Below are 23,571 nucleotides of genomic sequence, written 5' to 3'. Positions count from 1 at the left end.
CTGTGTTGTCTTGAAACTTCTGCAGATGTTGCTGTCTCTGGAAATGCTTGGGATTTTTCTAAAGACTACAGAGCAGAAGGTCCTGGGTGACATTATCAGCAGAAAAGGACCTTTTGGGGCCAGTGAGTGGGGTTTTCTTTTTGCAGGACTGCACTTCCTTGTACCTTTATCATGGAGCCCCTGGCGAACACATTGCTGCATTGTTTTCTAAACAACTTCAGGCTAAATCTCTTGAAATGCTGCTTTTAACCAGTGTTTGTGGGGTCAGAGAGAGTTGAAGATTCTGGTCCCATCCTGCAATAGGCTGTGAAGAGTTGCTGCCCCTTGTGCATCGTTCTGACAAACGGCGTTTAAATTATCAACCTGTATGGGCTTAAAACTAGTTCAGCAAATATTCCCCCCCCCCCCCCAGTGTAATGGATGTGATGTGTGCAGAGCAAATCTGCAACTGGAGTTTCCAGCCGTGGTGTTTCACAGCCGCCGGCTGAAGCCTCTGTTTCCACAAACACATGGAGTAAAACTCGCTCCTGTCCTTGTGAATGGGTGTGCTGCAGTACTCGGAATACATCCTTTTGATTTGTGTATGCACCTGGGCCAAAGCTTGAGTTCCATGGCTTGGAAGTAACGGGAGGCTGGCAGTTGTTATTCTGCAGCCCCCTCTTGCTGTGTAGGATTAACCGAGTGTTTTGTGACAGAGAAGCTTTCTGGTTCAAGGACATCAGCCCACAGATGAGGGAGGCTGGGGAGGATAATACCTAAATACCTACAAGAAAACTGGAGAGGCCCTTTTTGATGAGGGGATGTAGTATTAGGACAAGAGGGAATGGCTTTAACCTGACCAAGGGGAGAAATCCAGCCCATGAGATCCTGGTGTAAGGTTTGCACTTCTTGGCATCAGCAGCTTTTCAGATCTGGGTATTTCTAGGGTATATTAAGGCCACAGGCTCCTCAGTGCATTTTCCTGCTTATCCAGTACTTATCTGGCCATCATCCACATTGTATTTAGCCCTTTGGGGTCTCTGGGTTTATTTGTAATAAGCCATTTAAGAACTACACTTTTCCTCAAAACACCTTTGTTACAAGTAGGTTAAACCCACAGGCTGCAGAACCAGAAACCATTTACTCCTTGCTTTGAAACAAATGATCTTTGTCACTTGGTTGTGAAGTCCTTAGTTTGTTCACACACTTCTCACAATGGCTTAATGAGGTCCATACTGTCTCCCTAGCCCGGGTTTTCTCCTCCTGGTGATCTCAGTAACTCCACAGCTCTGGGTTTCACTCACACTCTATTACACTTCCAGCTTCCCACTGGAAAAGTGCAGATTTGTTCCATGTGGATTTTGTGGTACAGCTCTCATGGAGGCACAGAGATGAATCGGGGTTAGGTTCAGCCCTGGGTCCAGCGTTGTCCAGGGTGGGTTGAGACCCCTGCAGAGAACTGTTGAGATAAGTTGAGCTTAGACTTAACCACTGTTATTGTGGCTGATGAACTGTGCTGTATTTCCTGGCTCCCTGTGCTTTGTTTGCCAGCATGAAGAGAATGAATTTGGTCATCTGAGTCTCTTATTGCCCTGCAGCTTAGGGTGTCCCAATGGGATGCTTTGGAGTGCGCTGTTACCCATTGTCTTGGCTCAACCACCTCCAGCTCTGCAAGTGGTGCTGATGGAAAAGCACAAGCAGCTGTATTCCAGGCATATTGCCCATGTTTTGTGAGAGGCTCCAACCAGGTGGGACTGGAGGAGGCTCATTTTGATAAGCAAGCGATAAATTTACCTCTGTTAGGACATAATTTAAGGAGGAATCTCAGTTGCGCAAAGGTACAGATGGGAAGAACTACCATTACTCTTATTTTTGTCCTCTAAAACATAGCCTGTCTTGTGCTTGCTTTCTGCAGCTCGATTCTGGATTAAAATGAACCCAGAATTGGTTTTTCTCTTCTTTGTTTTCTTCAAGCCTGTGTGGTGGTGTGTGAGAGTTTGTCACTGCCTTTGTTGTTATCGTTAAGGTTGGCTGTTTGTTTTTTCTTCCCCCCCCTTTATTTGCTTTAAAGAAGAGATGGAGAAATCACAAAACAAATGTAGAGTAGAGCAGCCGCATTCCTCTGTGTTGCAAAGAGGGAAAGCCAGTTCCTCTAAATAAAAACAAGTCATTTGTCAGCACCGTTTCTGGCCCTCCTGTCGGTTTGCCATGGGGAGAAAGTTGTAAGAAAGCAAACAGAGGAATATTCATGTGCCTCCCTAACCAGGAGGATAAACACCCATCCCAGAGCTATGTGAGGACACGTTCAGTGTGGGAGCAGGGCAGTGGGGATTGTGAAGCCAGGGTTGGTGGGCAAGGGCAGGAGCCTGTGTTTGAGACCAGCATCTGCTCGGCAGGACATAAAGGAGATAGGGCAGGACATAGAACCACAGAATGGCTTAGGTTGGAAGGGACCTTACAGCTCATCCAGCTCCAACCCCTGCCACGGGCAGGGACACCTTCCACCAGAGCAGCTTGCTCCAAGCCCCTGTGTCCAACCTGGCCTTGAACACTGCCAGGGATGGGGCAGCCACAGCTTCTCTGGGCACCCTGTGCCAGCGCCTCAGCACCCTCACAGGGAAGAGCTTCTGCCTAAGAGCTCATCTCAGTCTCCCCTCTGGCAGGTTAAAGCCATTCCCCTTGGCCTGTCCCTACATCCCTTGTCCCAAGCCCCTCGCCAGGTTTCTTGTAGCCCCTTTAGGCACTGGAAGCTGCTCTAAGGCAAATCACCAGGTTTCCCAGCACAGTCACCAGAGCAAAACCTTGACACTGTTGTAATATTACTGACTTTTTTTGCCCTCGGTTCCTTCAAGAACATCACAAAATGTTCTATGAGAGGCTCTCTACCTTGAAATTAAGCAAATATCTTTTCTTGAGCCTTTTTATAAGAGCCTTTTCCCTGAAGTACAGTCTGTTCTTGGTAGAGGCTTCTCTGGGTCTGTAATACACTGCAGTGTTTAGTATTCCATTGGTTTTTTCTGCTTTAATGTGTGGTTTTTAAAGGGGGTTGCATGCTTTTAGGAAATGCGAAGACCCGAGTTAACCACTGAAAATAGGCTGCCAAACTGCTTAAAGTGCTAATTCTGATGAAATTTAGCACCTGACTTTTGCAAGGAGAAACACATCTGGAATCTCTACTCTTCTGAATGCAAACTCTTGTAAAATAAAACTTTATTTAATGTATTTCCAGTTTGAGTCTTAGTCAGCAATTCTTTGCAGGGCTTTTATGTAGAGTTAGAAACTCCTTGTATGCATTTTGAAGTTAGGCATTGACATCTCCTTTAGCTGAAAGTCCCATTAAGGTGCTAAGAGACTATGTTAATTTGCAGCTGTACTGAGGAGTCAGGATTGAAAAACTGCAGGGTAATGCTTCAGGATGATGCACCTTGCTGTGTTTCCTTTATCTGCTTTTTCTGTGAGCAGATATGAAGAATGGACGGTTCAAACGGTGCTTCTTCCCCACTTTTATTTAAGGTGTCTGTATAAAAACACTGCAATTCTTAGGAGCAGTTTGAAGAAGTTCACTTGCTACTTAGAAATATCCCAGGTCCTTTCACCTCTTGGGCTGTCCTTCATTTCAGCCTTTCACCTGGGAGATGCAGTGGTGCTGTTAGACATCCCACAGCCCGTCAGCTTCTGTTGGAGATACTGTATGGTGAGTGATTAATGGAAATAATTTCAGGAATAAAGGACTCCTGGTAAGCTGATCCCTATTCAGAGCACCAAAAGAAAAAGCAGAGTCACAAGGGATGTTGTCTCCAGGAAGAACTTGGTGTATCTGCAGGCGGAAGAGTTGGATTGGAAAGTGGTGCTGAGTCTGCATATTGAAATGAATCATAATTATATCTCGGGGTCTGATGTGGAGAGCTTTTCCTGATGGCTCCGGAGACTGATGTCACTTACACCAGCAAAATGTTGAGTGCTGTCCTTGGCTCCTGCTGGGGTCCGTGTTGTACCGGGACACAGCAGCGTGTCACCCATCTGCTGGGAGCAGTGTCTTCAAAGGCTGAGCTACCCCATTCCCTGCGGTGCTGGGTCAGTTAACCCAAAGTGATGCCGTATTTCTACTCTGGTTTGCAGCTTTCCATTGAATCTGAAGTTTGTATTAACCCTGCTTATGCCAAAGACTGGCCTTCTAAGTGTTGCCTTGGATTGAAGAAAGGACCAGACTCCAGGAAACTATTCCAGCTATGTTTGTTATTTACAGCCACATTAAAAACTTTGTATTCCCTTAATTGTGGCTTTGCTCATCCATAAAATGAAGTCACTGGTGTATTTGCAAGGGTGAGCAGATCAATAGCCTGCTTATGGGCTGCATCAGCACAATAGGTAAAGCTCTCTGTGACTTCCAATTTCAGATCAAAAAACCCTATTGAAAGAAACCTGGCACGTGGCTGTTCTCTCTGAAACAGTTCACAAACCGCCTCGCGCTGCTGGTTACCGCTGACTGTCCTTTTTGCTAATCTAAAGGGACAGTCAGTCCTAAACTGATTTTACTGTTTCTGCTGGAAACTGTCATTTAGGGATCAAATGGCCCTCGTGCACGGGGAGGATGCAATAAGAATGAGAGAAAATTGAAAGTGCTGAGTGCTGCAGAAGTTAAAATACTGAACAAATAACTTCCTTCTATTTTTTTTACAAGTCCAATCCAACAGCCTCTTGATGATTTTTTGATGCTTTTGGTAAACAAGCATCTGCTTCTTTTTAGCTCAGAGGAAAAGGCTTATTAATTCAGCATTGATTTCTTTGTGTAGAGACAGAGTGGTCCTTGTTTTGGTGCTCTATTTACAGGGATCTGCTAATGTATTTACTGAGGGCAGGACACAGGGCTGCGATCCGAGCCAGGCTGCTTCCCCAGTGTCATTCCTTCATCCCATGCCCTGCTCTGGGTGTCGGGGTGGTTGCAGAGCTGAGTCCTGGCATGGTGCTGCTTCACAAGCCAGCAGGACCTCTGCTCCCCTGCCAACCACAGCCACACTCAGTGCTGGCCACCTCCACCATAACCAGCTACAGAAGCGATGGAGCGATGTCCTCCTCGAGCTGCCTGCATCCAGGCTGTGCTGCTCTGCTCTTCCCAAGCCTGCAAGGTTGGGCTTGTCCCTGGGGGAGCCGTGGGTGCTGGGGAGGGTGTTGGATGCCCTGCTTCGAGCAGGTGCCAGGGTGTCCTGCTCAGACTGTCCCCATCTTGGGTAGATGGCCAGTGCTGGCGGTGATTCAGGCAAGTCAGAGATCTCCTTCCATCTTTAAAGTGCTGGGCATACTTTGGCTAAATATAGGTGCCCCCGGGCTTGGCTGCTGTGGGGAGGGACAGTATAGTGACCTCAGTGTGTCTGCTGTGACTTGTGTTACAGTCGTATTTAAAGCAGAGGGGTCCTTGTGTGGTGCTGCCGGGCAGCCAAACATGGTCAGGTCTGACTGCCATGAATCCTGCACGTGCAGGGAGATGGGAGTGAAAATCAGTAAGAAAATACCCTCTCTTAAACATAGTGGGGAGGCAGCTTCCAGGCTTGCTGGTTGTGAACCAACTGCCCAAGGAGGTGTCAGCTCTTGTTTAAGGTCTAAAGAGACATGTGCTGTGTATGAAGGCCACGCTTTCCAGCTCTGGTGGCAGAGGAGATCACTATGTGGTTTAAAGCTGATCAGCGTGGACTGTGCTAATTCTGAGAGGAAAAACAAGATAAGTACGTGTCAGTCAGAGCTGTGCTTTCTGAAGATAACTAATCCAAAAGCTCTTTGTTGTTGTTCTTTATCTGATCCTTGATGTGATCAGATTCTCCTATGAAGTTTTCTCATGTTCAGAGTGTTTTTAAGAATATGTTTGTGACAGCATTTTGTTCATACCGCAGCAGCTGGATCACTGGGGACAGTTGGAGCTGGTAGGAGCGTGACACGTGGTGGTAAAACATTGCAGAATGCTCCCTGGGGTATAACTGTCCTGCTCCACGAACCCCATGGTATGCATTAAAGTCCGTGGGTGTTTAAACAGTATATAGCGCAAGAAGAATGTCGCATAGGGATTTAATCTGGGAATGTCTTGACTTGGAGACCTGAAAGCCTTTGGGGACTATCATGTAAAACAAATTCCTTTCACGGTCTCGCTTCCGGTCTGGGTCTCTTGCTTTAAAAAGTGCAAAGAATCAGATTTCTTCTGTAAACACCCAGCGCTGGATTTCTTAATAAGCATCCTAATTGTGTTCGCTGCCCCTTTCTAGCACTTGAAGTGCTATGGTCGGGCTGTATTAAAAATGATCTGGTGCCTATCTTCAGTCTCGAGTTCAAGCACACAGAGCTGTTTGCACAACTTGTTCTACTGCTGCTGTTTGGGGTGTTCTTATTTCTCTCTAGTTGGATTCTCTAAAGCCAGCGTGAGGATTGACCTTGGGGCACCCATTATGTGGCTTGTTGGGACTCCCTTAGCGCTGTGTAGCCCAGTAGTGGTCAGTAGCGGGTTTTGCTCTTTGAGAGATGAGTGCGTTTCAGTGTGTGATAGCTCTGTTCTTCATTGCTGTGGTGAGCCAGCCTGTGCCCAGGTTCATATTCATTGAAATGAAGGATTCGCTGGTGATCGGTGCTGCAGTGGGATGTCCCACCCTGTCCTGTGCTTCAGTGGTGGCAGCAGTGTTACAACTGGGTGCATCTTGCACCCATGAGCTGCCCAGCCTTGGCATAAGGGTGATTCCTCTGAGCACCGGCCAGAGGCGATGCCCATGGGCTCAGCAGTGAGGTGACACACGCAGGGCTGTCAGCGTGTTACTGCATGAGCACACGTTCAGCAGCAGCCCTGGGAAACGTCATACAGAGCTGTCGGGAGCCAGCATGGGCACATGGATGGGTGGCAAAGCAACGCGGAGCTCACAGCACTGGCTCTGCCAAGGGCTGGTGAGGAGGCAGCTGGTGCCTGTGTGGGGTGTCTGCCTGCACTGTCTTTGGTTTAGGGGTCTGTATGGTTTTGAGCTGGTTCATTCATAGGCCACGGGTATATGAAAGGAATAGGAAACCCTTGTGGGCTTGACTTGTGTCAGAAACAATGTCTTCTTCAGGAGTCCAGCCTGGTTTCTTGTGCCTGGAACAAATAAATCCCAGCCCTGCCTGCAATGGAATATGTGTGATAGGAGGCCGAAGGTCATCTTGCTGCTGCAAAGCAGGGCTTGGGGCACCCGGAGGCAGAGGAATGCTGCAGGTGGTTGTGGTTGTTGTGGGCATAGCACAGACCCGATGCAGCTGCGTGGGATGAGAACGTTGGCTGCAAACAGCAGCTGTGATTGCTCCCCTTGCTGCCAGCAAGGCTGCTCGGCACAGAGCTGTCATCTTCTGTGCTGTCTCCAAAGGATGCCACTGCTCTCAGCAGTGTATCCAGGCTGCCCTGAGTCTCAAGCTTGCAAAATGGTTTCTGGAGCTCAACTCAAATGATCCTAGTGGCACAAGGGCCCTGATTTCCCAGTAGTGGGCTTGACTTACAGACCCTTAACTCAGTAAGGTATTGAGTGGGTGTCTCCCTACAGCCTTGTTGGATGACCTGAGGCTGGTTAGATCCCATCTCTCAAACCTTGTCTGTGAGTGTGGTTGCTTTGTGCATCTGAAGTGGTTGCTTTTCACTTGCAGACACAACCATGCTCATCACTGCTCCCTTTTGCAAGTTGTACCCTCTCTGAATAGACCAAACTTCTCACTTGGGCCAAGTAAAAGCAGTGCCTTTTGAGTTCAGATTCATGCCCATCATCCTTCGGGCACCTTCTGGCAAAACTGTGACTTTTCCTTGTTCTAGCTCAGCTTCAGCAGATGCCCGCATTGGAGACCAAAGCAAAGGAAAAGGCAACTTGGCTCCAGTGAGAAGGGATCGGTAGGTAAGTTACTACAAGCGAGTTCCCGTTGCAGAGCTTCCTGCGATGATGCCTCTCTGTGTCACTGCAGCTCAATTACCCTCCAGCGAGCCCCACCTTGGAGCAGAGGAAGTGCCTGTAGACACTTCCTTTGAAAGAGAAGAAAAAGGCACAAGTGCAGATGTTGCTGAAAACCCGGTTTACGTCAAGCAGCCGAGAGGGAGCGGTTCCCACGCTCTGTTTTTCTCCTCGTGCTGTTTCTGAAGTTGCAGAAGTGCTGAGAGGTGGCCTTTGCTGCAGAACCACTTCCCCTTTCTCTCCCTGCCCTCAGTGTTGTCACCTCTGTTGACAGTGGTACAGAGCCCTTTTCGGTAAGTCAGGGCCCTTGTTTTGCTCTGCGCTGGGTTTGTTTCTATTTTGGATATCAGAGAAGCCTCGATTTGTCTGTGAGTGCTGCCAGCTGACCCTGCTAATACAGCTGTCAGTGCTGAGCAATCCTGAGTTATCCTTGCCTTTTCCATTTCCATGGTGTGGTGGTGGTTTTATTAGTGACCGGTAATACATTGCTTTACACAGCCCTGAGATCTGGCCTCAGTGTGAAGAGAACCAGGTGGCTTCATCACTCGCCTAGGAGCGAAGGCTTAAGCTGGAAGCCAGACATTGCTCTCCTCTGTAGTGTTCATGAATACTGTTGGCAGTTATTAAATCAGGTGCTTTAAAAAGTAAGCAAAGGACATAGGGATGTTGTTTATTGAGAAACAGCCTACTTTGAAGGTGTAAGAGGTTCCTGGGGAGGGATGCTGAAGTGTGTGTTGCTCTCATCTGGTGGCTTGATGGAGGAACACCTTTGTCTTCCAGACTGCACATACATGGAATCATAGAATCCTAGACTGGTTTGGATTGAAGGGACCTTAAAGCTCCTCCAGTTCCAACCCCTGCCACGGGCAGGGACACCTTCCACTAGAGCAGCTTGCTCCAAGCCCCTGTGTCCAACCTGGCCTTGAACACTGCCAGGGATGGGGCAGCCACAGCTTCTCTGGGCACCCTGTGCCAGCGCCTCAGCACCCTCACAGGGAAGAGCTTCTGCCTAAGAGCTCCCCTTCTGCCTATGGTCTCCCCTTCAGGAGCCTTCTCTTCTCCAGGCTGACCCAGCCCAGCTCTCTCAGCCTGGCTCCAGAGCAGAGCTGCTCCAGCCCTCGCAGCACCTCCGTGGCCTCCTCTGGACTCACTCCAACAGCTCCACGTCCCTCTTGTGTTGTCCAGCTGTATACCCAGCCACCATCGCACCCTTTGCTTGGGGCTGATGATGTATTGGCCAGGACTTTCCTTGTGGCCAGGTCAAGTGAGGGGGAGGCTGGTGGATCAGGAGTGATGCCATGCACAGGGCCTGCTGAGGAGGAAAGGAAACAGCCAGTTTGGGAAGGGGAGCAGGAACAGGGAGGGAAGAGCCTTGAGATGCTGAGGAGAGCAGCAGGCTGCTTGGCCTGCCCTCCTGTAACTTTCCCCACAGCAAGCTGCCGCTGGAATTGCTGCTCTTGCAGGGTGAGCCCTGGCGTGTGCTGCAGGAGTTGCTCCGTGTCCCCGGCTGCCCTCGCTCCACAGCCTCACGATGAGCTCAGGATTGACGCCTGCTCCTCCTGCCAGCGCTTCAAGTTTGGTCTTTTCCTCAGTTTTGTGTTCTGCAGCCTGTGGATTGAAGGAGGACGTTAGAGCTGAGCTGGCAGCAGATGAGGTGTGCACTGGGATGAGATCCCCAGCCCTGTAGTACAGATGTCTGCATTGACACCTCCCTTTTTCAGAGCTTGGAATGCTGAACGCTCCCAGTTAGTCAAAAACTTGCATCATTCCTTACCCTCCAACTTGTCTGCCTGCTTTCAATCAGTGTTTCTGCATTCTTTGATTCGCCTTTGGTCTAACTGGGTACTGGAGGGAAAGGGTTTGTCCTGAAGACGAGTTGGGAACTTGAAGCCCTTCATTTGTGATGCATAGTCCTGAGGGGCAGCTTCTTGTGTTTGCCCAGCTTGCACTGGGTGGTGGCTGTGTCCCAGGAGATGCCCGTTAGGAAAAAAAAAGGCTTTCTGCTCAGGAGTTGGAAGCCTTCGTGGTTACTGCGCAATGTTCTTGTCATGGGGAGCTACAGATGGAGCCTGGCTTGGTGTTGAAATCCCAGCACAGCTTCCCGGTGCTGAGCTGTAGCTCCCTGGCTGTTAGGATGCTGCCTCGGAGCACTTTTCTGCGGGGCTGACCCGAGGCTGATAGAGAAACTATGTTTGTATTTCTGTAAATAATACACGTAGTGGGCTTCAAATACCAAGTACCTTGAAATCTTCATTTCCCTTGTCCCATTGCTTTTCCATCTCCCCCTTTAAGGATGAGGGAGAAAGGGACAGGAGGATGTGATCTCCCTGCAGTGCCCGTGTTGCTGCCGTGCGTGCTGTGGCACGGCTGGTGAGGAGGTTTGTTGCCCATTCCTGTGCCCTAGGGGATGTGGTGGAAGGACTTCTACTGAGCCTCCCAGGGATGGTGCCAGCTCTGTCAGTTGTGCTGCTTGGCGAGCACCCGGTTAAGGGTTGGGCTGGACAGGACAGAGCCTGTTGTAAAGGAGCTGCTCCGAGGAGTAAGTCGAGCCGGCTGAAAAGTCATCCTCAGGCTCACAATAACTTAATTAAGTGTTTATTAGAATAAAACGTTGCCAGAAGCTGTTCAGGTGCCTCTTTGCTTTCCTTGCTGTGCTTCTAAAAGAAGGTTTTATCTCCTTTCTTTATGAGATAGAAATTCATTATTCTGAGGGTGGTGAGGTGCTGGCACCGGTTGGATGGGGCTTGGAGCAACCTGCTCTAGTGGAAGATGTCCCTGCCCACGGCAGGGGTTGGAACTGGGTGAGCTTTAGGGTCCCTTTCAACACCAACCAGTCTGTAATTCACTGTCAGTTATCAGTTACAGCTGTTTGGACTTTCCTATAAACTTCATGCCTTTCCTCCCAAGATTTTCTTTACTGTTGGAATCTCAGAGCAAGGGCTTGGTTGTGTGTTTGTGGATTATGGGGCTTTCTTTGCCGGGGCGCTGTGCTGGTTACTGATGCGTGTTGTATGTCTGGTGTTAGGGTTTTGTGGCAGGTGATGCCAAGAGCCCTGGTGCCATGCCCTCATCTGCACAGTGAGTGTCCCCAGAGGTGTATTTGCAGGACGAGGTTGTTGTCTCCACCAGCAGGCACTCTTTCCAGTGGTGCCGATGACCATCTCCTGCTCTCGCTCCTGCCCTGCCAGCCTGACCTTGCTCTACCAGAACGTTCTTCAGTTGTTCTGACCCTCTGTATAGGGTATTACATTTCTTTTCCCTAGTCTTACCGAGTAAGCTTATTGCTTGTGGTTAATGGCCCAGAAGGTGGGCTCCTGGAAGGATGTACCTGATGTACTTCTTAAGTTCTGCCTATGTCTCCTTCCAGGTACGTAGCTCATAGCAGAGTGCTGGTGATAAGAGAAAGTGATGGAAGTGAGAAGATTTTTACCCTCCCAGCCCTCTAGCTACGTGCTGCTTTATCAACTAAAAATAGTTGCTAATTCAGCCTTCTGGAGGAACCTCAGGCCCAGGATAAAGGATTGCTGATACTAGGTGTTGGCTTTGCTGATAAAATGGCCTATGTGAAAACTGGCTGTGACTGCTGGGTGCTTTCTCCTCCTGTGCCTCTGTGGTGAGATTGTGAAGGGAGGAGGAGGAGAGGATGTCTTCTCATTCTTCCTCTATCAATTGTCTTGTCTCCTGGTGAGGCTCAGCAAAGCGCAGTCTTTTTTGCCCCACTCCATCATGGGGGCAGGTTTGAAAGCTGGAGTGTTTTTCTTTAGGACATTGCTTGATGTTCTTGAATCAAAATATGTTCAAGCTAAGTGAGGGAGAAAGATTTCTTTCTTTCTTTATACCTGTATTAAGTTAGCAGTTTCAAGATAACTCAGTGTTTCCTTACTTCAGACTGTGTAACCCAAGAGCTTTCAGAGGTTCTGTTTGTCACCAAAAGCTGGAAAGGCTCAGTCAAAATTCATTACATGAAAAAGCTCTGAAGAAACATCAGTGCTCAGTGTGCCCAATTAACCTAATCTGGTTTGGTTTTAACTCCAGCATCGCTAAAGATCTTGGATCCATTTCAATTTGGGATGAGTGATACTTTTTTCCTTTTCAGCATTTAGGTTTGGTAAAACATCCAGTGCGTGTTTGATGTCTGGTTTAATTTTAGGAAGTAGTCCTGAGAGAAAGCCTGTCAGTAAGGGGGGGTGCTGAGGTTATGACTGTGCAGTCGAAACATTGAAAAAGAAGATCCTTCTGAGCGTATCTGCTGTTGGAGCTCAGAGAATCTGATGGGTTTGTATCTCCGCCAGCAAAGTGGAGAGGTGCCCACAGGTGTGCTTGAGGCTGGGGGGAAATCCACCTTTAACATGAGCTCTTATGGTTCTTATACCTATCAAGATGTATTTGGCAAAGCCTACTTCTTAAGCAGCCAACCTCAAACCATGGAGCCAGGAGATCCCAGGCTCATGCCGTGCTGCGTCCTGGTTTCTGGTCACGTTTGGTTTCTCTGTGATGTCTTCAGTCGTGCTTAGGTGTGTGCCTGCCTTTGGGTAGCTACTGAATCATGTCCCTGGAGTAGGAGGCAGGCAGGCAGCCTTGGCTTATGCTGCAGGGCAGAAGTAACTGTGGAGGGTGGTGCCTTGGCATATCCTAGTGTTCACCTGCGTTTTGTAACAGGGGATTTCTGCAGATACATGGATGGTTTTTATACTCCAGTGTTACCATTTCCCAGTCCTCACCCCTTAAAGGAAGGGAGTAAATAATCACATCTGGTATTTGTTTAAGCAGAGAAAGGAACTAAGAAGTTCCTAATCTCTTCTTCAGTTGAAGAGGGCAAGCCAATGTCTTTCTCGAGGCACAGAGCTGCTGGGGTGCACGATGCCAGGGATTCTCCCATCCTGTGTTATCATCTTCATCAAGCATCCTGTTGACTGTAGAGTTGTTTCTGGCTTTCTTCAAAGCCTGCACGACTATTCTGTCAGTTCTGAGAAAAGCAGGAACCTTTAACTGTGCACCAGGATGGTTTAATATAGTGTGTCCTGCTTTTTCCATGTGTCACAGCATCTCCTAAGAAAACTGCTGGAAGAGGGGCTTAAAATATCAGCTCTTCCACAGAACTTGAGAACTCTCTATTGTCCCTTTCCACAAACCTCTCCTTGTGTGACTTCAGAAAGGGCAAACTGAAGGCAGTAAATGATTTTTGAATTCAACAGCATTACAGCTTTGCTTTCAATATATAAGTTTTTGAGTCAATTATCATATGACTCAGTGGTTTCCTGGTTTCTTAAGCCCTTACGTACACTGATTTTCTTTTGGCTAAGTGCTGAAGGGAGACATTTGTTTCTGGAGGGCATCAGCTGTGCCTGAACCCCAAAGCACAAGGTTACCAGAGTCCATAATTACAGAGGTGCGTGGGCTTGCTGCATGAATCGCCCTTTAGAAATGTGGAGCTCTCATCTTGACTTTCAAATCGAAAATATAGCCATAGGTTAATCCCCTCTGCCTGCTCAGGTTCCACCTCTGCAGGCAGCGTGGCACCAGGCATGGGTTCTGCTTTTCAGTGGTTCTCTGTTCCTGTTGTTCTCAGTTATGCTTTGAATGTTTGCAGTGCTTACATGGGGGGGGAGTTCCTTACCAGCAAAGCAATTCAGTGGGAATCTTCCTTGCAAAAGAACCTTGAACCTTTCTTGTTCTGTTGCTTTTAAAGACAATGGAGAGTTTTCCTTATTCACTGTTTGTGCCTCCTCTTGCAGCATCAGCGAAAGCTTCCTCACTGTGAAAGGTGCGGCTCTCTTCCTACCACGAGGAAATGGGTCGTCTACTCCCAGGATCAGTCACAGGCGCAACAAGCATGCAGGTAACGTGTTGTATGTGATGGCTGAGGCTTGTCTGCTCACTCTTGTGTCCCAGTTTTCCTTTTTTGAGTTCACTCCCACCGAATAATACACATTTCTGTTTGCATCAGGGGTGTATTAAAGCTGGACCTGCCACTCTCAAGACTGATGTTTAATGCTAACAGAAATAAAGGCTTCAGTACTCTCTTCTTTGTGCTGCAAAACCAAACAAATGGGTGGCATCAGGGTAGCAGTTGTGTTCTCAACTCTCCGTGATGTCAACTGCCCCCCAAAATATCATCCTGTAACTTCTGTATGAGAGAGAGGCTCCAGGATTCCATCAAAACCTTCATGAGTTACACTGGGAAACTTGAAGTTGTGATATGGTATGAGTAATGGTTCTTCCTGATCTGAAAGTAACAGGTTATGATGGAGGAAAAGGAGGAGACTTACCTCTACGTAGTGGTGAGGAAACCTCTGAGCAAAGTCAGTGTGACTTCTCAGACATGTGAGCAGAGTGAATAACATGGAGCCAGTCATAATCCCACACCCTTTATCTGCTGAAAGTCTGATTTGTGTTTTTGCTTTGACTGTTTGTTTGGAAAGTCAGTCTGAGTAATGAAACTCAAACATTTCAGGTAGGTTGTTGTTCGTTGTGTGTATGGTGCTTATTCACTGGTGGCGTTCTACCGGGATCAGATAATGTGGGGGTTTTCCCTTCCATTGAACAATCAGGAAAAATAAACCTAACATTGAGACCTTCACACTTCTGCATAGGGGAAAGAGGCAGAAACAGAGCCTGGAGTCGACTTTCTTTGCCAAAAAGTGACCACCGAAAGGTGATTTGGTTTGGTTCCAGGTGTAGATTTCTTTGTACTTTGATACCATGAGGCTGTCATCGAGCTCTGCATCCAGGAGAGTTGCCTGGTCCACTTCAAAATCTGTTTACAAACCTCTTAAAAAAAAGAATTCAAAGCAAAGGCAGTTAATGACGTACTTCCACTCAGACACAATGTGAGCAGAGCCCAAATTGCTTTGAGTGAGATACATTACCAGATGTAAAGGAAAATAAATTGTTCTGAAACTTAATTTAAAGCTGGATTTTCTGATTGAGATTAAAGTGAAATTGTTGTGAAAGCAGAATCAGCAGTGTTAAAAGTTTATCTTGACCTGTCTTGGGTTTTAATCTCTCCAAAGTCCTCAGCATCACTGAAGCACAGGTTTCCAGCTGGCAGTTGCTATCTTGGCTTTACCTTGCAGAGGAGACCTGCTGGGTGGTTTTCCCTATGAACAAGGCAAGGCAATGAGAACAACTTTTGAGCCTCTCTTGTTGCCTCATCTGCTTACTACTGCTGAGCTGTATGAGGTCTGGAAGCCTTGGTGGGAAGGAGTTTCTTGCCTAATCAGCCCAAAGCTCTTAAAAGCCAGGTTGCCAAGAAAGCAAATCTGGTGTGTTGTAATTGCTTCCAGCGAGATGTTTTGTATTGAAGAGGGTGGCTTGCCTAAGGGCTGGGATTTTTGTTCTTAGAAGACTCCTTTTATTCCTGTCTCTTCAATTTATGTGGTGAGATTTCGCATCCTTTCCTCAGTTTCCCTGCATGTCAAGTGGTGTGAATGGTACCGTATTTCTTTAATGGTGCATGGAGATTTCACTCAAGAGGGACCTGTGTACGAGAGTGTGCATCACCTTCCTCTTCTGAGAACCCCTCTAATGTACAGTACATACCAGCAGACCAAGGCACCGAGCAATCGGTGTTTCACCTTCCTGAGCATAACATCTGTGCCACCAGAATTAAACAGTGATGTATTGAGAGTGGCTCTGCTGTGAGGTGACCCGGCTGCTGGCAGCGAGCTGGCAGAGTGTGTGGCAACTGTCTCCTTTCTTGGGCTCTGATAATCCATGCTCAGCTTTCATTCCCATGTCTGTGTGTCGTGACCTATCTCTGGCACACAAAATTAGAAGGGGGGGTAGAGAGCGGACATAACTTTCCAGTATGAAATTGCTGCCTATGGATGCAATAGTGTTTCAAGTGGCCATGTGAGCATTTTCTAGGAAGGCTGACTAACCTTCCTGACCAGTTCATCAGAGGTGCTAGAATCCAGCATAAAGAGTAAATGCATAACAGGAAATAATTAATGCTTACACCCATTTCTTTAATCATATTGACTTCAACACCACTAGTTGCTCCCCTTGCTTAGTGGTCCTGCGCTGCCTGGGCTGTGTTCTGTGGGACTGTGGCTTGCTTTTACACTCCAACAACACTGGAGAAAAGGATGTCGCTTCCCTGGGGCTTTTGCTGTGTCTGGGATACTGTAAATCACTTCTAAGAGCCCACCCTCCCTGATGCTTTGCACCTAGCCTGCCAGCTGAAGGAAACAAAAGCATCTGCTGGACAATGCGATAGGAAGCAGCAGTCTTGTCATGAAGGCCAGCAAAGCCGACAGCTCTTCATAGGACAGGATGTGATGTTTTTGTGCTGATTCTGGCATGTTAAAACTTTTCCTTTGCTTTTTCTTAATCCAGGAAGTTTACAAACTGCCTTGTGTGTTTGGGGCTGAAAATGCCTGCAAGTCAACTAAAGCTGGCCAAGGAAGCATTTTCCAGCTCCCTAGCTCCCAAGGCTGGCAGGGCAGGCTGGGGAACAGGGAGGAATACAATGAACTTTCTGAGGCTCCTTAACTGAGCCTTGCAGAAAGGGTTGTCTTAGAATTTCCTCTCTTTTTTCTAAATATTGAGATAATCCAGTAGTCTTGGTGGTGTTTTTTAAACTCTGGAAACTTCAGCTCTTAAACTGGTTCCTGATGTTGGATTATTGGCAGCAGTAGGTGGGAACTCTGATGCCTTGGGAAGGAAAAACAGGTGAAGCAACTTTCGTTTTAAGCTGCCTAAGATGTGAATGTCTCATGAGTCAAATACTTGCTGGGCTCTTCCAGGCTGCCAGGCAGGAGGTGCCACCTGAAGCACAGAGACCTTTGCCTGTTGAGACAGCAGGCACTTGCACCTGAAACTTGGTGGAATGAGCAGCACTGGTGTCGACATGGGGAAATCCTGTCTCCCACTGCACCCACAGGAGGACAAGCATCTGGTGGATGAGCTGGCCTTTCCTCTCCTACCTATCTCCCTGCATAATTGCTTTTCAGGGCGGCACATGCCAGCCTCTCCAGCCCTGGGAGCAGTTTCCACGGGCAGGAAGTAGCTTCATGTGCTTGCTGTTGCTGGTACGTTGTCTGTGACTTCCCTCACGCTGCAGTGCCTCGAGTTTTTCCACCCCAGTTAAAAATGCAGTCCCAAGGCATTGCCTCATTCTCCATATGCTGAAATGTGTTTCAAAGAGGAAGGAAGAGGAGCAGGGAATGCCGTGTCCTGCGCAGCCCTCTCCACACAAGCCTGTCTCTGTCCCATCAGGAGATAGCTGCAGCAGCCCTGCTGTAAAAATCATTTGGAAACCAGGCACCATCGTCTTGTTGGGCAGTGTTTCCTTTCTTACCTTTCCCTTTTGCGGCACTTCTGGATGCTGTTCTGTACCCAAGTTTCCTTATTTCTGAAAGTCCATGAAATAGCACAGATTCTAGTACCCTGATAAGTTAGGAAGGGAGGTCAGGAAGGTTACTCAACCTTCCTAGAAAATGCCTTTGTAACCAGTTGTGCTGAATACTTGCTCCAGCATTCGTGCTCTTCCCCTGTAGTGTTGCCTGAACTCCACTTCCCATATGTGGAGGAGTGGGAGAGTAAAGGCTGCTTTTGCCAATCCGTGCCGCCCACTGGCAGCCTTGTACTCTCCTTTCTGGGAATACACATTCATTTTCCAGGTAGCAATTGAAAAACCAGCCCATTGCTGGAGGTGTTCTCACGTTCTGACATTCAGAAAGTAACGGGCTTGCTCAGCAGAGAAGCTCTTGGCTCTCTATGGGCAGGGAGCGTGGCAGTACCAGCCACCTCACTTGTCTTTCAGGTGTGATGCTTTGGGAACCTGGGACACTCAGCTCTTCAAAGTCTTTCTAAAAGCTACTGTGTGACTGTGATTATTTTTTTTTCTCTTGTTTCAGTGTTCCTCAGCTATAAAAAGCAAGTGTTTTCTAGGAGCAGTTGTAGGTTCTTGGCTTCTAGGGCAGCAGTTCTGTGCTGCTTTTGGCAGTAGTGTTGGTCCATAAGCTCATACGGGCATGTGCTGATCTGAGATGGGACTAAATCTCATTTCAAAGGGGATTCTTTTGCCTAGGTATTAGTTCTGCACTAAGTAATAATGATTTGAAGCATGAGGTTAGAATGAGATGTGAAGGGCTCCATTTCTGCCTCGTTTGCCTTGTCTTTCAGCAGAACACGGTACTAAAACACTGTTTCTCTCCGTTAAAAGGATAACAGGGTTTAGCAGGAGAGAAGAGCATGGTAAGATGGAAACAGGTGAGCACATGGAGCAAAGAGCAGCTGACTAAGAGCTGGAGCTTTGTCATCTCTGAGGGTGGAAGTGCCAACGCTCTCGGTGACGTGTCAGGTTTCTTGCTGGATGTTTGCTCTGGCTGGACAGCCAGGAACTCGCATGTGATTTCCCACTATTTCCCTGCATTCACCTTTCCCTCTTGCCTGCAGGGGATCTCCAGCAACACCTGCAGGCCATGTTCATACTGCTCCGCCCAGAAGACAACATCAGACTGGTAGGTTGGCTTTTTGCTTATCTGCTCTTAAGGAGTATAAAGGTTGAGTTCCACTTGACAAATACACCTGTGTAATTCATGAAGGCAGTGGTGTGTGTAGGCTTGAGTGGGTTTGGGGAGTCTTCTTTGCAATCACAGAGGTAGAAAAGCAGTTAATTATGAAAGGCTTATTTGGTTGGCCAGTGAGACAAATAGTTTGGCTGGAAGACTGCCTTTGAACCAAATACTTAGGCTCTCAAAAAGTACTGTAACAATTGCCAGGGAAGCTGGGTAAGTTAGCTTGTGTCCTGTGTAAATCAAGAGTAGGTCTGGCCAGTGTGAATACCTGCCCTTCCACATTGGTTCAGTTGTGTTCCTCACTCTGCTCTCCTAACTTGTTGCACCGCAAAAGGCCATGGCTTATCAGGAAGGAGCATATGGGATCCCCAAGTAGCTATGCACCTAAACTGAACCATGTCTTTCTGCTTTTCTGGGTTGTTTTATAATGATGGAATGAAAGGCATTGCTGCTTATAGCATTGATACACAGTCCTACAGACCTCCAGAAGCCAAAGAGCAGCAGTGAGGAATTTGTCTAGGACGCACTGAAGTGCTCTACAAGGTCAGGCATGACTGCAGTGTATCTGCATCTCTCATCACTCAGTAGCCTGAAGTTTCTTTCCTGTGTTGTCTTGGTGCATCTTAGCAACGTATGCCCAAAGTAGGGATGCCAGCATCAGAAGCGTTATTCTGGCACCTCTGGTTTGATGAATCCCCCTGGTGCTGAACTGATTGTATGAGTATAGCTAGGAAACAGTCAAGATGACCGTGGAATGCATTAACTTTCAAAGTGACCACCAAAAATAACCTGCTACAAGCAAACAAAAGGACCTGCTCCTAAGCTTTGTCAGGCACACCTTGCTGTCATGAAAATCCCAGCAAAAGTGATGGGAGTGGAGGTTCTTGGTGCTTTTCAGAATCTGAGCCAGGGTTAGAACATTGGAAGCTATTGAACAAGTCATTGTTCAGCAATATCACTGGCTACATTGTGTGATTTGGGACAAATTAGCCTTAACAGCTGAATAAGGACTTTGTGGGCTGAGACATAAACCCTTTTGTTCCGAGTTACATTTGGAATGCTGAAATCTTGCGTGAGGTTAAGTTCGATAGTCTACTTGAATTTAATTGATTCTTGACGAACGAAGGGTGTGCAGGGCTGCAATAGACTCTCTCATAAAGCAGTAGATACAAGTGAGATTTGAAATACAAACACTACTGAGAGAAATGCATTCTCTTGTGTTGGCTGCTGCCTTTTGGAGGGCAGACTTCACAGCTCAGAGGGCAGCAGAGTGATCTAATCCTCCATAAACCTACACTTCAGATTTGGAGCAACTCTTGTTTCTGCTGGAGCTGTTGGCAGAGCCTTCCATGGGAGCAGGATTAGAGCAGTGCTACCACTGCAAGATCAGTAGGAAAGAGGAAAATGAGTTAAGAATACAAACTGAGTGTTTTCCTGTAGCTTAGCAGAGTGGGGACTTGTTCACTTGCATGTGTCAGTAATAAGAGAAGACTTGGGCACCTTTTTTTGTTTTCAAATATCCCAATGAGAAATGTATTCTTGTATGAAACGCCTATCATGTAGCATGAGAAAAATGAAAGGTCAGCATGAACTTCTTGGAATGTGTTTGTAAGGGCTGGCGAAATACCACATCATACTTCTGATGAAACAAGAATGCAGCAGGAGATAAAAGTTGGGTTGTGTTTAGGTGAGCCTGAAACTGAGAAAAATGTTGCTGAAAGGGCTGCAGGGGATGACGTGTTCATGAACACGCTATAAATAACATTCCCAAATTGAGGAGAAAGCTAGCTCTGTGAAGCTGTTGAGAAAGAACCTTCCATCTCATTGCAGTCCGTGAAGCCAGAACCTCCTCCCTAGATAGACTGAGATGTCTAATCCCTTCATTCAAAAGGCATCAGACCACTCGGTGCACTCCTGTTATTGGGTGAGCACATGAGCTAGCACTTAATGAAAAGGTTGGAGACTAATTTGTGGTTTGATGGTTGTGTGGAGCTGTAATAGGAATTGTTGAGGTTGGCTGGTTTATAATGTCAGGTTTGCTGGTTGATTATTCTAGTAAATTAATAGGACACTTTGCTCCAGTCATGATTCTTTGCTTTGTGGCAAGGTTCTAAGTGTTAAATTGAGAGAACCACAGTAAGCCATGCCTGTTTCTCTTAAGCAGCCCTCTGAATATGCCACCACACTTACTTGAAGCTACGTGACCTTTGGTTGCTGTTTGTCCAGCCCTTTTCTAAAGGGTCTCGTGTTAAGACCACGCTTCCTATTACTGCTAGCCAAGTTGGTTTAGCAAAGTAAGTTATAGTAGTCCTCTTGCTGCTGGACTGTCCTCAAGAGAAGCAGAACAGAACTGATGTGTGGGTGCCCCGACCACAGGGCATCTGTTGCCCATCTGCTCCCATTTTAGCCAAGTCTGGGTTTCTGTTTGAGGTTTGGTTCCTAATGTAGATAATCACTTTAACCACCAAGATCTTGGTGACTGTTTGCTCTTCTAGGTTGAAGAGCACCCTTTCTGTTTCGCTGCAAGCGGTTAGTTGTAGAAACAGCTGTCTTGGGCAGAATTCACACCCTGAAGGACTGACCGCTCTGATCCTCTGTGTTTTCAAAGGAATCCCAGTGACTCGAGGAGCAAGAAGGAAAATAAGGCTGGTTTTAGCATGACTTATCCTAAAGAGATGGGGTGGGGCACAGTCTCTGGCTGTGCAGAGCACATCTGTCTGCTGGCATCAGCTTTTGAGTAGTTTCTGTTACTCTTTGGTCCCATTGGATAAGTCTAGAAGACAGTCAACACCATTTGTTGCCTGCACTTGCTGTTCTATCCCCATCACTAGAGCTGCTGCTCCCTGCAATGCCACTGGGAAGCTTTCCCTGCTGCTCTCAGCTGTAGTAGAGCACTCTGGTGAATGTAGTGAGCTCTGTTTCAGCTGCCTGTGCTGTTTGAATCTTTATTGTAGACTGCCACATCTTGTGGCCAAGACTTACTGGCTTGGACAGGTGAGGTGTGAGGAGCTCAGAGGGGATTTCCTCTAACCTACAAGGTGCCATTCTGGCCTCAAGACCAAGTTATAAAGAGCTAAAGGAGCATATTGGGAAGAGCAGCCTACTCCTGAGAGATTCCACACAATAGTTATTTTGTGAGCTTTTTATGTAAGGGTAAAATGACTGTTGAAACTGGGCTGTGCGAGCCATGAACTCCTGTGGGGCCACCAAGAGATGTCTACACAAGAACTGGCTCAGGAGGGAGGGCTGCTGGTGTTTGAGGAATTCAGGTTCGCTTTGGGAAGGTGTCAGCCACTTTTGAGCTTCACTTGTTGGATCACAAGGAATTCAACTGATTCCCATCACAGCATGGGGCAAGGCTGAGCTGTGATAGCTCCTTCTTGCCCGTGATAGCTCCTTCTTGCCCATGTTTGCTCTCTGCAGGCCCTGCTCAAAGTTTAAGCAGCAGTTTAACCATATAGTAAACACAGAGGCCAGACAGTGTCTTGGGGCTGGATTAAGCTGTCTAAAGTTAAGCAAGCTTTGATATACATGATTACGACACTTCCTTTGTAGGGATGTCATAGTTTGTCTGTGACTAAAATAGCTGCAAATGATGTGGAACAGAGTCCAAAGAGTGTTACAAGTGAAGGCTGCCTACTGCAGGTGTTATGGACAAAACTTGCAACGCCAGGCTCCCTTCCCCAGGCTCCTCACTCACCAGCAGCCTGTCTGTAAGAGGACTTGCTGGAGTCACTTCAGCTCTCACTTCCTCATGGCTTCTGGAGGAGTAGTGTACTTCAGTGTAACCTTTCAAGAGCTTCATTGTTGGTCTGCCGTTCACAACTTGGCTGCATGGCTGCTTTCTGATTGCTGTCAGTACTGTTTGATTTGGGGGAGTGCAGGGTGAGCCCTGCTAGATCTCTCTCTTGGCACTGGGGTGCTTGTGACTGTGGTAGGAACAGTGAGGCATAGTGATTTTTACCTTCTTTGGGCAATCTGAATGCACCCATGGGTGATAGGGATAGCTTAGTGATAGGGAAGTCTTTTCCTACAGGTGTAAGGCAGTAAGGTTGGTTCTGCGCTGGGGAAGCTGCTAGAAGGATTCAGAGGAAACCACATCTGATTTAGATCCTGCATTTCTGCCCAGCTGCCTGGCACAGTGGTGCAAAAAGTCTCATTGGAGCTGTTGCAGCACAAAGTAGTGTAAAGCCAAGCCCTAGGTCTTTGGACAAAGCCCTCTGAGAGGTGAAGATTACGTTCAGCGCCAATCTCTCTGAACGTGTAATGCTCAATGAAGCTCTCTAGGCTAGGACTGCTCAGTGGACTGTGGCAGCCAGTCCTGTAGGCTGATGTTTAAACACAGCCTTAGTGGGACAGGGCAGGCCTGCAGCAGGGTGTGCAGAAGGCACCAGGAACATCCCACTGGTGACGAAAGCTTTGGATAAGAGAGTAAGTTGCTTCTCCCTCTTCAGCTGGTTACCCAGCTGAGAAGTACTAGTGCAAACTGCATCACTGCTTCTGCGCCTGTCACTCAGCATGAACAAGTGGCTTGTAAAGGTAATGGGGTGTGTGTTTTGCTGGCTGCACTGCTGATCTCTCCCCTTCCTTCCTTTAGGCCGTAAGACTGGAAAGCACCTACCAGAACCGCACTAGATACATGGTGGTCGTGTCCACCAATGGCAGACAAGACACCGAAGAGAGCATTGTCCTAGGAATGGATTTCTCTTCCAATGACAGGTACTCACAGTGTCCACGTGGGGGAAGTCCTCATGTTCACCCACATGTCAAGTGTAGAAGTCTCTGTCTGGTGTCCATGCTTTCTGGGGATAGAGTGCTTCAGGTTTTCCAGCTAACACCTTTTTTGAGATCCAGAATTCCCCTTTTATTTCTCAAAAAGAGGTGGCAAATGGGAAAGTGACAGTGCAAGTTAGCATTTCCTCCATTCCTCCAGCTTGTGTGAGGATGTTGAGTGCCCTTAAGTGTCTCTAAATGGTGAGGTCCCTAATCCTGCATCTGCACATCAGAGACAGGGACAACTTGGATGCAAAGAAAGAAAAAGCTGCAATTAGAAAAGCTGGACATCAAGGTTTGGGAGAGCAGCTAATAAGTGGGTGACTGTCAGCCAGCTCCTCCAAGGTCCTGGCAGA

At 47.6% G+C, this 23,571-nt stretch overlaps 1 protein-coding gene across 6 annotated transcripts in view; it reads left to right on the top strand.

The window, feature by feature from the left end:
* Positions 1-23,571, top strand: part of SSH2 (slingshot protein phosphatase 2) — an 89,344-nt gene that overhangs the window by 44,653 nt on the left and 21,120 nt on the right. For 5 of the 6 annotated variants that reach the window (XM_061470178.1, XM_061470175.1, XM_061470173.1 and 2 more), the window contains 3 exons: positions 13,652-13,755; positions 18,321-18,385; positions 23,040-23,161. In XM_061470178.1, the coding sequence (XP_061326162.1) occupies positions 13,652-13,755; positions 18,321-18,385; positions 23,040-23,161 (291 nt within the window). The remainder of the gene's footprint in view (positions 1-13,651; positions 13,756-18,320; positions 18,386-23,039; positions 23,162-23,571) is intronic. The other variant, XM_061470179.1, reaches the window with a different exon arrangement.

The sequence above is a fragment of the Pezoporus flaviventris genome, unplaced genomic scaffold (genome assembly GCF_033815535.1).
Source record: "Pezoporus flaviventris isolate CSIRO_AGI_PZ_B2104156 unplaced genomic scaffold, CSIRO_AGI_Pfla_v1 ptg000063l, whole genome shotgun sequence".
Lineage (NCBI taxonomy): Eukaryota > Metazoa > Chordata > Aves > Psittaciformes > Psittacidae > Pezoporus > Pezoporus flaviventris.
Note: the sequence above shows the minus strand (reverse complement) of the source record. Positions and strands in the feature narration are given on the sequence as shown.